The sequence below is a fragment of the Eucalyptus grandis genome, chromosome 5 (assembly GCF_016545825.1).
Source record: "Eucalyptus grandis isolate ANBG69807.140 chromosome 5, ASM1654582v1, whole genome shotgun sequence".
NCBI classification, from domain to species: Eukaryota; Viridiplantae; Streptophyta; class Magnoliopsida; order Myrtales; family Myrtaceae; genus Eucalyptus; species Eucalyptus grandis.
Genome location: NC_052616.1, coordinates 55,588,952 through 55,604,118, shown reverse-complemented (window position 1 = coordinate 55,604,118; position 15,167 = coordinate 55,588,952). Strand labels below are relative to the sequence as shown.

Genomic DNA, 15,167 nt, shown 5'->3' with positions numbered 1-15,167 from the left:
TCTTTTATGATGAAAATTGCTTATTTTGATGATCGTGCAATTGTCGGCGAGGAGGGAGAAATTCTGATCATGGTCGGTTTGGGTACTTTGTTGGTGGTTGGAATTTGAAAGTAGGGATGGAGGGATTTTTAATGAATTGGCATGCCGAGATGGCCGAGCAAGTTGGTTGTTCAACACGTCGAGCAATGTCTGTTTTCCGATTCGCTCAAGACCAGGGACTACCTAAAAGCGATCGAGCACTTGAGCTCTATGCGACTCGGATTCAAGGACGTCGAAATGTTTCTGTTCAGGCCGGAAGTGAATGTGCTGCTGAACTTGGTCGGCTTGCATTACTGCATGCACTGGCTTGAAGTGCCAGTAAGCAACTGTTTACTTTTGAGCACCGAGGAAAGACGCACATAACTGCCAAATGGGCATTTTGCTTTCAATTACTGTCGTTGAGCAGACTTTGATGTTTCGGCTTTGCTAGAATGTGGTGTGTAGAACTTTTGAATGGTGCTAAAATGTCCAGAAACAAAAGCAGGAATTTGTGTTTGTTATGGCTGTAGCATTTTCCTTCTCCTCTTACACTGGGGGAAAGATCTCTTCAGCAAGTCATCTCATCTGTTGGGAAAATGAAAGATTGTGTATATGGTATAAACCTTTCCTCGCAAATATTGTGCATCACTCTATGAGAGAACTTGCTTTTTGAAGATTGTATTTGTGTCAGTCTCAAATTTTGTCAATCTCGAAGTTGATATTTATAGCTTGATTGTTCGTCTGGCCTCTTATTTAGCTACATACTGCTGAAAAGAAGAATGATTAATGAAAATTTTAAATTTGCATACTATACGTAATGCCCTGCCTTTGAATATGAGTTACTTGGTTTTGATTTGTGGAATTGCACCATGCAGATGAACAGATATGGGCTAATCATAATGGGATTCTTTACTAATTTGCCTGTTAATTTCTGTTTTGTTAAGGGTAGAGGTCTCATTCTGGCTTGTCAGTTAGGAATATCACTCTATCATTATCCAATGCATTGAATCATGTCGCAGAGACTCCGGAGATTGGTTGGAGTTTACTCCATGGTGAAATAATCATAGAAATTTTGCAGGCTGAGCATGTCATGGAAGCGCTTCAGAATAGCAAGATCTCACAACATCAAGTGAGTGTCAAATGGTGGAAGCTCGGCAAATTATTCTATGGCTTCCGAATGCGAGACGAGTCTCATTCTCGTTCAGTTTCCCTGCAAGATCTAGCATTGCGTCAGGAAAATGAGGTCCTCAGCGTGCTTCATTGAGGTGCCATTCATGAGGTCCTTCGCGTCCAAATTTCCGTATTCCATTCTACTAGCACTTCCTGGTCTTTCCCAGAGCGCGCAAGTCTGTGATCAACGATGATTGATATAGACATCTGGTTGTACCACAGAATTATGATCATGGTATGTACTGTTGTCTAAGAAGATTGGGGTTTGTGCATGTTAGTGTGCATACCTGTTTAGTGTGCATATCTGCGGCCTCATTTTGTCATGCATGATTGCCATCAAACTAGTTTCATTTTCTATCAATAACTGCTGATTCCTGGTTAGTTTTAGCACATTCATCAACTGAGGTAAGAGTGGAACGATATACAATGCCTGCATCAACCTATAGATTTTTTGCTTGTGGCTATTGGTTAGTCATTCGTTTTTTCTTTGCTTGTGGCTATTGGTTAGTCATTCGTTTTTTCTGTCCCATGCCAGCATATAGATACTTTATCTTGCTACAGAAGGCCTCAGCCCACTACCCATCCAAGGTTTCTTGAATGTGTTATAAATTATTCTGACTATCTGATTTGCCTGCCTAGGTGAAAGAATGAGCTTCTTTTATGTAGAGAGTTCTGGCCATAGGAAAAAAATACACACATATATGTACATTTATTTTGTGTGTGTATTTACATACATATACAAATTGGGCATTGATTCGATGCAAAAATATTTCCTTTTTCACATCCTTATTCCTCCAGTAAGTGGGGTTCTCCATTTACAACATGCTCACTCTTTTTCTGATTTTTTTAAGCTGGAAGTCAGTGGCTATTATCAGAAGTTGCGGGTATTATTGGATACCATCCTGAAAGCAATGGCAGATTTTACAGTGAAGCCAGAAAGATTTTCTGTGATCAAGGTAATCATGAAATTTACGCTGCAAAAAGAAGCTTATATCAGTTCCTGTGTATCAATAATCTTTCATGCGCTTGGTTGAGGAAAGCTAGATAACTGCAGGCCAGAAGCAGCAACTACTTTTTACATTTTTTTACTTTTGTTATATGATCTACCAAATCATTTGCATTAGTTCCTATAAGGACTGCAAAATAAATTTTTTTGTGGGGGCCATCAGGAGTGCAGAATAATAGGAGAAGCATCCTGTTATGTGGGTTTTTTATTGGTGGAAATTGTGGATACTTCTGCTAATTGATCTAAAAGCTCAAGGTATTACGTGAAGGAGTATTTTACTGTATAAATGTTCCAACACAACAACCCCACATGCATAGGCTAAACTTTGACCTAAGACTGAGGCGTGGAAATTGACTACAATTGGGGGGCTCAGGAAAGTTTTGTCAGGACCTATTATAATACCATGTTGAAATCGCAGGACCATGTAAGTTCAAGCTATTAGATGGAGACATAACTTAAAATTTTAAAATTCTAACAAGTTTAATGTATTGAAATACTTTAAGAAATGTTGATATTATCTTTGCCTTATTCATACTCTCAAAGTGCATCTTGGCACAAAGTGCCATAAACTTGACAATCCATGTTCTCTTCGTGATCAAATAGCTTGGAGAAGACCAATTAATTGTGAACTCTGGTCAACTTTTCTCAAGAAGCTTCCACGACATTAGGCAGAAATGCCAATCATTTTGCAGACTAATGTTTTTACCTGGTCATATAATAGATTATTATTATTATTTCGAGTACGCCGAATCTAATCAGGAAATCTCTTTGTACATGACTAAGTCATGAAATTGCAAAGGGTCCAAATACACTTTGCTGATTCAAGCAATACCTCTTAAAAAGAACCGCCACTAGAGCAGTAGCTTCCAGATTGGTTCTGTTATGCTTTGACCTAGAAAACATCATAAAGTAATCTTATTTGTCAAGTTTCCTGAGCTATGTGCCGGCTGCACCAATTACTATTAAGACTCATCTTTTATTGTCTTCCAGGAGAAGTTGACAATAAGTTACCAGAATTTCAAGTTTGATGAGCCAAGATATCATGCCTCATATTATCTCTCTTTAATATTAAATGACCATTCATGGCCTTGGGAGGAAGATCTAGAAATACTTGAGACCCTTCAGCCTGAAGACCTTTCTCGATTTGCACCTACAATGCTCTCGAGAGCATTCTTAGAGTGTTACATAGCAGGTTCAGTGATTTTAGAAGTTATTCCTTTCTTTTTTAAGTTAGCTCTCTCGTATTTGAATCTTGATCTACTTTTATTTTGTCATCACTCACTAGGGAATATAGAGCATGATGAAGCAGAGTCAATTGTTCATCATGTTGAAGATGTTTTAATGGTTCTCATCCTATATGCAAGCCTGTGCTACAATCCAGCTCATGACAAGCAGACTCGTCACACTCGACGAGGGTGTAAGTTACGTCTACTCAACTGAAGGTCTAAACTCAAATGATGAGAATTATGCATTGCTTCACATTATTCAGGTACTTTTACTCGACAATATTAATGAAAAGAACAAATTTCTCTCCGCATAACTTTGTCATGAAATCTTCTGGCCTGTCTTTTGCCTGAATAGACGTTCAAGATGACTCCCGGCTCCAATGAACTTAATTAGCCTAGGCCACCTTTGATCTGCTAGTATGTTTCTCTGGGTATGTGAGGCTGTGTTTTGCTTGTAATTTCGGCCAAAAATCTATCTGGTGACACATTGCGCATGGTTTACCCCCTTGGGGGTAGGTTCAACAATTAGAATTGCGCATGGTTTACCCCCTTGGGATGGTTGATTTCTGACTCACCAATTCACTTTCAGAAAGTATATGTTTGTACATTAGCAAAGACAAAAAGTTCATCAGATTAGAAGCATTAAAAATCATGGAGTATTTCATTTTGGTAGGTCTACTTAGTCTTTTTCTGTATGTATTTGATTACAATCCCCATGAATAATTGCAGATCCATCAAGATGACATTACTTTGAATGTACAACTTCAGCTTTTGGCTTTTATTGCATGGCATGAAGCCTTCCACCAGCTCAGAACAGTTGAGCAACTTGGTTATGTCTGTTTGGTCACACATCAGTAAAACCATCTCATTTCTCCCTTCTTCTCCCCAGATGTGTGTTCTGCTAATTATTCTAAGGGTTTCAAGCAGAAATGACCTCGATGTGCATGGCCTGCAGTTCACTGTTCTGTCTGCTGTGAAGGTATACCACAAGGTTCTCTGTGTTTTGACTGCCTCATCACCTTTAACTCCTTCACTTAGTTAATCTTAACGTGGTCCAAGGTACATCGACACATGGGTCCAGAGCTTTCTTGAGTCTTTCGAAAGTAAACTCCTTAAGATGAGTGAGGTTGACTTCAAGGTGAGTTGTTTCTCCCGTGTTCCATAATGAAAATCATGTCAGCTTGTCAAATAATTTTTAAACCATTACATCAAACCTGGAATTTCTGCCTTTGACAGAGCCATTTAAACACACTAATTGAATCAAAGATGGAGAAGGACAAGAATTTGTGGGAAGAATCTGAGTGTCACTGGGAAGAGATAACTAATAGACTTTCCTATTTGATCGAATAGAAACTGAGGTACAAGATATTGCCTCTCTCTCTCTCTTTCTATTGCGGACATCAAATCCTAGTCTTCTCGGTAGGGACTGAGCAAATCGACACTATTTTTCATCTACTGTTGCTTTTGCCTAACATTCATCTTCTGCTTGATCTCTTTTTATGGAACTAAAGTTACCTGTATACAATTGGCAGTATGCCCTCTCCCTCCTCTCAGCTGAAATTTGCCTAATTTATCTTCATGAAGCTGGACATGCAAAGCAACTCACAAAACTTCACTTCGTTTGCATTGCACCAGGTCGCAACATTAAGGAAGCTGGCAAAACAAGAATTGATAGCTTTCTTCAACAAGCACATACGAATTGGAGCGCAGGAAGGTGCTTAGTGTACGAGTTTATGGGAGCAAGCATACATCAAATTTTGAAGTGGATAACAATGAAGCAATTGGACCAAACACAATACGAATAAATAACATTTTCAGCTTTAGGGCATTGCAACCTCTTTACGATTCACACAGAAGAGGGTATGAACATATGGAAGTTCACAGCAGTTCTAAATAAGCTTGAAATGAGGATCTTGGATAATGTACTCCTGAAACATTTCTCCAAAATCTATACTACCACGCCACACTTGCCCTGTGGCATTTGTACCTTATAGCGTTTTATTGTTTGGTGTGTGTAAATGACTAAAGGTATTACTGGGGATTTTACTAGATAACAGAACACAAGAATAGGTGTTTGCTCCAGCTCAATGTTCCTAATCGAGTGAGCAAAACTGTTGGTGTTGGAGTTAGGGTGTAATGCATATACGGATCTATACCATTGAGAGTTTCATAGCAAAACAAGCTTATAAACTATCAGAATTTTCAAATTAAAGAATGTCCTAGTTGTCAATTCTTTGTAAAAGCATACTTGCTCTACACTGAAATGCTGGCTCTTCCCACAATTAAGTACTAGAGGCATATGAAAATACCGAGAGCTTGGCCCCTCGGCTCCATAAAACATTATCTGACTCGTTCAGAGCACCGATAACGTGATCCCTTTAGGGTACCAAATATTTCCTCGTGAAGCTATTGGACTGGTTCTGTTTTTCCACACGTGATGCGCATCAAAATCTTTTTTTGGGGACAAAAGTTGCCGGATGCTTGAATGAGTTATGCATCCAACGCATCACGTGTCGCTGACATGGCGTACCATGGCAAGTTAGGTGATCTTATTACGTTCATCGGTATTCAAATGAGGATGACGCGATCATAAGTGTTAAGCGCAGGTATTTGAATGAGGATGAGGCGATCATAAGCATTAAGCGCACTCTGCAGCTTAAATATTGCATCACGAAACTCTTGGTATCCATAGACTTAGTTGATATGGGATTATAGTAATGAGACTTTGACATATGATTTCATGGCAATTTCCGCTCCTGTGCACCAGATAAAAAAAGGTTATCTGATGGCCATGTATCTTACGGATGCACAATCACTTTTCTTTACTTGGTTTGTTTTATCGCATAACGTTTGGTTACCTCCTGCAAACCCCCACTACTAAACAGGGAAATCGCATGAATCAGAGAGGATGTAGGCCTAAACTTGAGATGTTAGGTCTCCATAATCCCCGATTAGAGCACATCGTAGTGGATTTGAACTTACTCCAAGTCGTCCAAAGACAAAAGGTTGCTGATCTCCTCGAGTTAAGATTAGAGTGCCAATAGCAGCAATTCCCTATAGCTAAAGGGCCGTCGTAAGTGGCTAATATATGCCTCATCTCTATAACAGTCACTTGGCAGATTGAATCAATACAGCAAGCTGTAAAGTGTGACATCCAGATTTTCGGGTTTTAATTTGACTGGATAAATAGGGCCGTTTTGTTCAGTTGAAGCTAGAGATTGTGAAATTGGGATGCAAAGTGGCCACGTTGGTAAGGAAAAATACCAATTGGAATGACGAGGTGTTAAATGAAATTATGGGAGTCAATTTAAATTGAATCAAGAGGGATTTAGGGTTCAATTTGGAAAGAAACCCTAGCAAATTCGTATGCCACACATACCCCCACATTTTGGCCTATCTAAAGGCTTCTAGAAGGGGTAGAATTGACAAGAAAATGTGGGTGGATGACAGCCATAGTGGCCCACGTATGGCTGACCTAAGAGAGAGAGAGAGAGTGAGAGAAAAGAAAGAAAAATTGGTTTTGTCTTCCTCTCCTCCCTCCTCCGTCGACGGATCTCCCCCATCTTCTTCTTTTTTCTTCAAACCTCCATGGGAGCCGAAGACCAGCGGAGATCGAGCTGCCGTCATCGCCTCTCGCCACCGTCGTCGCCCACCGAAGCCGGAGCCACCGCCGTTGCTCCGCGGTTGGCCGCACCTCACCGCACGCCCTCTCTTCCGCCCCTCTCTCCCTCCTCTTGTTGGTGCGAACCAGAAGGCAGCAGAAAGTGAAGCAGCGTCCAGCGTCGCCGGAAGGAACCGCGACCAGCTGCTTGGACGCCGCCGCACCGCCGCCTGCGCGTCCGCCGCTCGCCGCGCGCTCCGCCACCGCCCCTTCGCGCGTGCCGCCCTCGCCGTGCGCGATTCAGCCGCTGCCCAGCCTCTGTCCAGCCCTCATCCGGCCATCTCCGGCCACCGTTTGAGCTCGCCGGACCTCCCCGGCGTCCCCCTCGCCCTCCGCCGGCTTCCCCTCGCCACCCTAGCCGCCGGAGCAGCCCCGATCTGCTCCGTTCAGCCGCGACCAGCAAACCCACGGAGTGGGTATCCAGCTGTTCGTGGGCCGTTTTGGGCCGTTTTGGGCCGTTTCCCGGCCCCGAACCCGAGCCGTGCTTTGGGGACAATCGTTCCTCGCATCGCCGCCGTCGGATTGATCCGACTTGCGCGCGATTTGGTGAGTAATCTCACTAATCAAGATTAGTTGGCTAATTATGCTTAAGGTTGGTTTAGATTTAATTAATTATATTTAGGTTGTTAGATTATAATAAATTAGCAATTATTAGTCAATTGTGATGCGATTTAGATAAATTGATTGTGCAATTAGCAAGTAGACGTGGTCTACTAATTATTGGAAGTGCCTCGGGATTTTCCCGACCCTTAGTGGGCTTCATTAGGCTTTTCGGGCTAAGTGGATTTTTAGTATTTTAAATATTAATTTTCGGAATTAAATTAAATAATTATTTATTTTTCTGAAAATTAAACTGAGATGGCCCGGACCGGAATATTGTGCTGATGACCGTGGTGAAGTCCGTTTATTTAATCGGGCTTTATTTTGAGCTAAATTGAATTTTTAATATTAATTATTTAATTTTCGAAATTAATAAATTAATTAATTATTTATCGGAAATTAAGATTTTGATGGCCGACGACCGAAATCTCGTGCTGATCGTCGGGGCGCAGTCCGTTTATTCATTTGAGCTCCACGTTGTATGGAATTGAATAAATTGTGATATTTTAGGGATTTACCCTAAATTGATTGAAATTGATTGAGATTGAATTGTTGATTGGTAAATGGCCAAGTATGTTATTCAGGCGGTTATAATGCTTTGTTGAGTTGATTTAATTATTTGATTGAGAAATCGTTGGGTATTGGTTATCACCCGAATGGAAATACGTGGGCTCGGTGAATCGGAATATCACCCGGAGAATGCACGTGTATTCGGTGGTTGATTATGTCATCTTGGCGAAGAGGTTGTCTTAGAGAATGCTCGTAAATTGTTGAAAGTTGATCATGCCTCGTGTGGCGATAGTTGATCATGCCATTGTGGCGATAAGTGATCATGCCTGTGTGGCGATAGTTGATCATGCCTTATGTGGCGATAAGTGATCATGCCTCGTGTGGCGATAGTTGATTATGCCTTTGTGGCGTAGATTGTGCCTACGTGGCCGTATTTACGTGCATTGAGTATCGAAAGTGGTCGAGTGGGGCCGTAAAGCGGGTGAATCTTGCAAGTGGTCGAGTGGGACCGTAAAGCGGGTGAATCTTTGCAGTGGTCGGAGTGGGGCCAGTAAGCGGTGAATGCTGCGAGTGGTCGAGTGGGGCCGTAAGCGGGTGAATCTTGCAAGTGGTCGAGTGGGACCGTAAGCGGGTTGAATGCTTGAAAGTGGTCGAGTGGGACCGTAAAGCCGTTGAATCTTGAAAGTGGTCGAGTGGGACCGTAAAGCCATTGAATTTTGAAAGTGGTCGAGTGGGACCGTAAAAGCCATTAAATATTGAATGTTGTCGAGTGGTGGACTGTGTCTTCCACCTTTGCTTAAGATGTGATCTGAGGACCGTAGTTCGTAATTGATGATTGAGATGGAATAATCGAATTGACCTAGAATGGTCCGTCTGACATGTAATCGACGAGGTCGATTGATCATTGCTTTGATTTGATGTTGTGAATTGATTGACTGAATGGAAATGACCGTGAGTGGTCTTGTTGGCATACAATCGACTATGTCGATTTGATCGATGCTTCGATTTGTGTTATGATTGCTTGGGTGCTTATTATGAATTGTACTGACTTGCAGGTGGGATCTGATGCCAAGGTACGTCTTCTGCCCTATGCGTGTTTAGGCAGCCTGTAGTATAATGGTTTACTAATCGGGCTTAGTGGGGTAGAACTTCGGCGAGACGTAGTCTCATCCCGGTTCAGGACCCGATAAGGAGGCGAGGAGGAGAAGTGCAGGGAAGGAGATCTTGGAGGTGAAACTTGAAGGGAAGGATTTTGAAAGAAGAAGATAATATAGAGATGGGCCTTGAGTATGGCTGGATGGATTGAGATCCTATCTTCTTTTGAGATCTCCATTTTGATGTGAATAGTTTTGAAGTGGTTTTTGTTTTGTATAAAAGTTTGGTTATAAATTTCAATATGAAAAAATATGGCCCCGTTTTCTATCCCATCGTTTTATTGTCTGGGATTTTAATTGCTTCCGCATGTGCTTAATAAATGAAAGGGTCGGCGATACTAGTCCCGATATCGCATTATAAAATCGACCAAATAGAAGGATGTGCACGTGCTTGAGGATCGGGCGTGACATCCCGTTTAAGTGGTATCGGGCGAAGTTGAAGATTGGAGTGATAAGGAGCGTTGAGCATGGGATAGTTAGTAGGAAAGGCCTTTAAATTCATGCTGGTGCATGTCTGTGTTAGCTGGATGCTAGAATTGATTGTCGTGTGAGGATCGCTCATCTTCCAATCCAGTGTGGATGTGGAAGACAGGTTTCAGTGTAAAGATTGAATCATGAGCGAGTAGGAGCTGAGAACTCCTAGTAAGAGGACAATGTCCTCTGTGACTCGGGATAATGCACTGACAAATGTCGGTACCCGAGGTGGTTGTGGCAGAGTGTCGGCTCTGGCCAGCTCGAGTGTAAGAGTACCACTGCAGGTTGGTACTTGTGTAGCAGCGTCGAATGATCCTAAGTTTGATAGGATCGTTTTGATGCAAGTGTTCCTTGGGAACTGGATGAGCCAGTAAGCTCAGGATCAAGCCGTTGTCGTTGTCGCTATCTCTACTGCCGTTAGTGTTGCAAGCGCCTTTGTTGCTACACCTGTTGAGATCCAGAGTGGGGATATGATCTGGGATCGAGCCATCGCTTCCAAGTCAAGGTACGAGATCCATTCGGGCGAAAAAATGGAAATCGGTCGGGGAAAAGATCGAAGTCGAGAGCGGTTCTAGCGGACCGATGGGACAACCGAAAAGAGTGTGTCTTTGTCACTTGGCGGGAGATAGAAGACTCACCGATGAGTGCTTTGAAAGTATGGAAGGAATGCATGGATTAATCCTGTGTTCGAGAATGACTAGAACATGCTTTGATGGTAGTGAGCACGGCCATCAAGTGAAGGACTATCGATTGGGGTTTAAAAAGAACACCAACACTGTTACTACCGTTGGAATGCCAGCAAGATGGCAAAAGGAACAGGAACGGAACCGACTATGCCTTATTCAATGAAAGAATATTTTGAGGTGATTTTATCAAAATAGTGCCGAGAGAATGTTGGGATTGCAAGTGTGGAATTTCGGTTGTTTGTTAAGGCTATAGGAAAAGAACCATTGACTAAAGTTGTACTTTATTGGCTGTTGGTGTACAACTCTATCGTTAAGTGTGGAAAGAATTGGCTCTAGAGTATTTTGTAGTGAGGAATTGTTATAGTGGAGTAACCCAGTTTATTCCAGGGGCAGGTAGAAGTGCCAAGTTTTATTGAGAGTCGAGAAGGGTTCTTGACTTCTTTAACCTTGTCACTTGAGGCAATCCGTTTGTTAGACGGAGGTTGCCTAGGTTACTTAACAATTGTCAAAAATAAGACAGATTGAAGAATTGAAAATTGAGGACTCCTCAGTAGTCCAAGAATTTCTGGAAGTGTTGCCACAATGATTGTCAGGCCTATCGTTAGTAAGTGAGATAGAATTACGATCGAGTTAACATCTGGAACAGAACCATTCTCTAAAAGTTCTTAATGGTTGTTGTTGTTTGAATTGATAGAACCAATGGTTCAGATGTGAGGATTGATGAATGATGAATTCATGCATATCAGTGCATCACTTAGGGATCATCAGTTTTGTGAAAAGAGAAAGAAAGATGGTTCGTTGCAATTATGCATCAACTATAGTCGACCCAATCAAGTGACAATCAAGGATAATTGTTCATTGTCAAAGATCGACGAATTGGGCTACTTGTTATAAAGAGTGTGGATGTCTTCAAGAATTGACTTGAGGACAGGTTATTGTCAGTTGAGAACCAGGAAGGAGGTTATATTGAAGATGGCATTTCGCACTTGATTTCGCCCTTGTGAGAATAACGTGAAGCCATTTGATTTGACGAACGCTCCAGCCGCTATCATGGATTTGACAAATCGAGTATTCAAAGAATAACTAGATCAATGGTGATCGTGTAGTGTAGCGACATTATAGGGTGTTCATTAAGTGTTGAGAATCACGAGATGCCCCTAAGAATGGTCATGTGATTACAGGTTAAGGAATCTTCATGGACCCAGCCAAGATTGAATCAGTTGTTTATGGACCGAGACCGACATCAATGTTAGAGATCAGAAGGCGTGGAGATTGGACGATTACTACGGAAGGTTTGTGAAAGAATTTTCAAGACGGTACCATCGTGGGATTGATCTCTTAAGAAAGAAGAGAAATTCATCAGCATAGACAAGTACGAGGATAGTTTCCAAAGCTTAAGTAAGAACTGATTATCGTACTTGTGCTAAACTTTTCATTTGGCTCTAGAAAGCACGAAATCTTTAGTGATGTGTCTTGTAGAGGATGGGTATGCATTGATACAACATGAGAAGATTGTTGTATCACCGTTCCGCCAGTTGAGACCAAATAAGTGGAAGCTCGGTAATGCGAATCGGGAGAATTTTTACCATCACTTGAAAGTCTCAAGTGGGAATGGAAATATATCACAATGGAACATTGTGATAGGCTTACTAAGGATTCAGGGGATTACTGATACCATTTGAGAACAGTGGTTGATCGATAGATGGAGTTGGTCTACTTTGGTACGATGAATAGATCTTGTTTTGAGTGTGTAACATCCAGTTTCGAGCTCGATTTCGATTAGATGAATTGGGCATTTCATCGACGCGATTACGGTGTTTTTCTGCGAGTTTGCCACTCATGAGATAACTAGACTAGGCTGGGTGAGTTATTAAGGACCTTAAGGCAAATAGACTTGAGAATTCGACCAATGATCGACTTCTCGACCGTGCTCATCTTTAGAGATCATTACGGCACAGTATAAAACTCGATTTGAAATCAAAGATAGATCGGTTCGACTGAGATGAATGACCGATCGTGGGTGACTCCACTAAATTGGAAAATTCTCATCGACTGACACTAATTTGATGTTTCTATCGTTTTGGCGCCATGTGTCCGTATTTGAATCTTTGAGATTTTCACGACAATCGAAAGTCGTCAATGGGTCGAGTGGGTTTATGGTGGCTCGAAGAAAATCGACCACGGGTCATTTGTCCTAAAAAGCTCTGAACACTACCCAGTAGCCTAGGTCACACTAAAAGCGTGTCGGAGTGAAATTAACCGCCAATCTAAGTTCGACTTCAGAAATTGAAGATTCTGTCATGTCACAGAATAGATATACCGAAGTGTGTGTGCATCAGATAATTCACCGGCATGGAGTGTCGAGGATGAATTATATTTCGAATCTAGATCAGAGATTATAAATTTGGCAAAGTTTGAGAGGATTCTTTATTAGCGGTGTATAGCGGAAGTACGAGAATTTCGGTGGTAAAAGAAAGTGAAGAAGATTTCGGGCTAAAGACAGTACAGTAGTCAGTAATTGCAATTGCCAAGATCAGTGCCCGAGTTATATCAGATCTTGACCAGAGATTCCCAGTTTCGGCGACCGGTCGGATAGTTTCTTTTAATCGGTGCAAGCGAGTGTACGGGATTTCAATTGGTTGGGACGAGATCAGAAATCAGAAAATCGCAAGTCCAGAGTCAGCTCAGTGATCAGTATTTGCAGTTGTCAGATCAATGTCAGAGTAAAGGCTACTCGGAGCCGCGAAATTTTGAATCGTTGAGGTTCAAAGGTTTATTAAGGAGTCGAGAAAAAGAGATCGAGATGTGGATGACGAGTGTCTTGTGAAGCTCGGTTCGGTTGTTGGTTGAGAAGGAGAGTTTGTGTACAAAGATGATCGGCGTGGAAAAGTGAGACTCGATGAGACGGCAATACCCTCACCTTTCGTATAAGGATTGGTAAAAGTTTAAATTTCGAGGACGAAATTTTTATAAGAGGGGAAGAGTTGTGACATCCAGATTTTCGGGTTTTAATTTGACTGGATAAATAGGGCCGTTTTGTTCAGTTGAAGCTAGAGATTGTGAAATTGGGATGCAAGTGGGCTACGTTGGTAAGGAAAAATACCAATTGGAATGACGAGGTGTTAAATGAAATTATGGGAGTCAATTTAAATTGAATCAAGAGGGATTTAGGGTTCAATTTGGAAAGAAACCCTAGCAAATTCGTATGCCACACATACCCCACATTTTGGCCTATCTAAAGGCTTCTAGAAGGGTAGAATTGACAAGAAAATGTGGGTGGATGACAGCCATAGTGGCCCACGTATGGGCGACCCTAAGAGAGAGAGAGAGAGTGAGAGAAAAGAAAGAAAAATTGGTTTTGTCTTCCTCTCCTCCCTCCTCCGTCGACGGATCTCCCCATCTTCTTCTTTTTCTTCAAACCTCCATGGGAGCCGAAGACCGGCGGAGATCGAGCTTCCGTCATCGCCTCTCGCCACCGTCGTCGCCCACCGGCGGAGCCACCGCCGTTGCTCCGCGGTTGGCCGCACCTCACCGCACGCCCTCTCTTCCGCCCCCTCTCTCCCTCCTCTTGTTGGTGCGAACTGAAGCGGCGAAAGTGAAGCGGCATCCGGCGTCGCCTGGAAGGAACCGCGACCCGGGCTTGGACGCCGCCGCACCGCCGCCCGCGCGTCCGCCGCTCGCCACGCGCTCCGCCACCGCCCCTTCGCGCGTGCCGCCCTCGCCGTGCGCGGTCGGCCCGCCCCGCCCTGTCCGCCCTCATCCTGGCCATCTCCGCCACCGTTTGAGCTCGCCGGACCTCCCCGTCCCCCTCGCCCTCCGCCTCGGCTTCCCTCGCCACCACTAGCCGCCGGGCAGCCCGATCTGCTTCCGTTCAGCGCGACCAGCAAACCCCACGGGTGGGTATCCAGTTGTTCGTGGGCGTTTTGGGCCGTTTTGGGCCGTTTCCCGGCCGAACCCGAGCCGTGCTTTGGGGACAATCGTTCCTCGCATCGCCGCCGCGGATTGATCCGACTTGCGCGCGATTTGGTGAGTAATCTCACTAATCCAAGATTAGTTGGCTAATTATGCTTAAGGTTGGTTTAGATTTAATTAATTATATTTAGGTTGTTAGATTATAATAAATTAGCAATTATTAGTCAATTGTGATGCGATTTAGATAAATTGATTGTGCAATTAGCAAGTAGACGTGGTCTACTAATTATTGGAAGTGCCTCGGGTTTTCCCGACCCTTAGTGGGCTTCAATTAGGCTTTTCGGGCCTAAGTGGATTTTTAGTATTTTAAATATTAATTTTCGGAATTAAATTAAATAATTATTTATTTTTCTGAAAATTAAACTGAGATGGCCCGGGACCGGAATATTGTGCTGATGACCGTGGTGAAGTCCGTTTATTTAATCGGGCTTTATTTTGAGCTAAATTGAATTTTTAATATTAATTATTTAATTTTCGAAATTAATAAATTAATTATTTATTTATCGGAAATTAAGATTTTGATGGCCGACGACCGAAATCTCGTGCTTTGATCGTCGGGCGCAGTCCGTTTATTCATTTGAGCTCCACGTTGTATGGAATTGAATAAATTGTGATATTTTAGGGATTTACCCTAAATTGATTGAAATTGATTGAGATTGAATTGTTGATTGGTAAATGGCCAAGTATGTT

The 15,167-nt window shown here is 42.6% G+C and overlaps 1 protein-coding gene and 3 long non-coding RNA genes across 4 annotated transcripts; all 4 read left to right on the top strand.

Moving 5' to 3' along the window:
• The first annotated feature begins 218 nt into the window (after window positions 1-218).
• LOC120293511 lies at window positions 219-2,060 on the top strand. The gene is made up of 3 exons (XR_005551466.1): window positions 219-357; window positions 1,097-1,423; window positions 2,040-2,060. It is a non-coding gene; the product is annotated as an uncharacterized LOC120293511 (long non-coding RNA).
• A 1,151-nt stretch (window positions 2,061-3,211) lies between these two features.
• Window positions 3,212-4,265, top strand: LOC108960141. Its single transcript, XR_005551468.1, has 3 exons — window positions 3,212-3,386; window positions 3,480-3,683; window positions 4,150-4,265. It is a non-coding gene; the product is annotated as an uncharacterized LOC108960141 (long non-coding RNA).
• A 73-nt stretch (window positions 4,266-4,338) lies between these two features.
• On the top strand, window positions 4,339-5,406 carry LOC120293512. Its single transcript, XR_005551469.1, has 3 exons — window positions 4,339-4,558; window positions 4,657-4,778; window positions 5,056-5,406. It is a non-coding gene; the product is annotated as an uncharacterized LOC120293512 (long non-coding RNA).
• An 8,523-nt stretch (window positions 5,407-13,929) lies between these two features.
• On the top strand, window positions 13,930-14,349 carry LOC120294046 (neural Wiskott-Aldrich syndrome protein-like). Its single transcript, XM_039313923.1, has one exon. The coding sequence runs from the start codon at window positions 13,930-13,932 to the stop codon at window positions 14,347-14,349; it is 420 nt and encodes a 139-aa protein (XP_039169857.1).
• The last annotated feature ends 818 nt before the right edge of the window (window positions 14,350-15,167 follow it).

Bases quoted from the DNA above. Each gene is read 5' to 3' on its own strand.
- LOC120294046 (XM_039313923.1), top strand. From the start codon at position 13,930: ATGGGAGCCGAAGACCGGCGGAGATCGAGCTTCCGTCATCGCCTCTCG.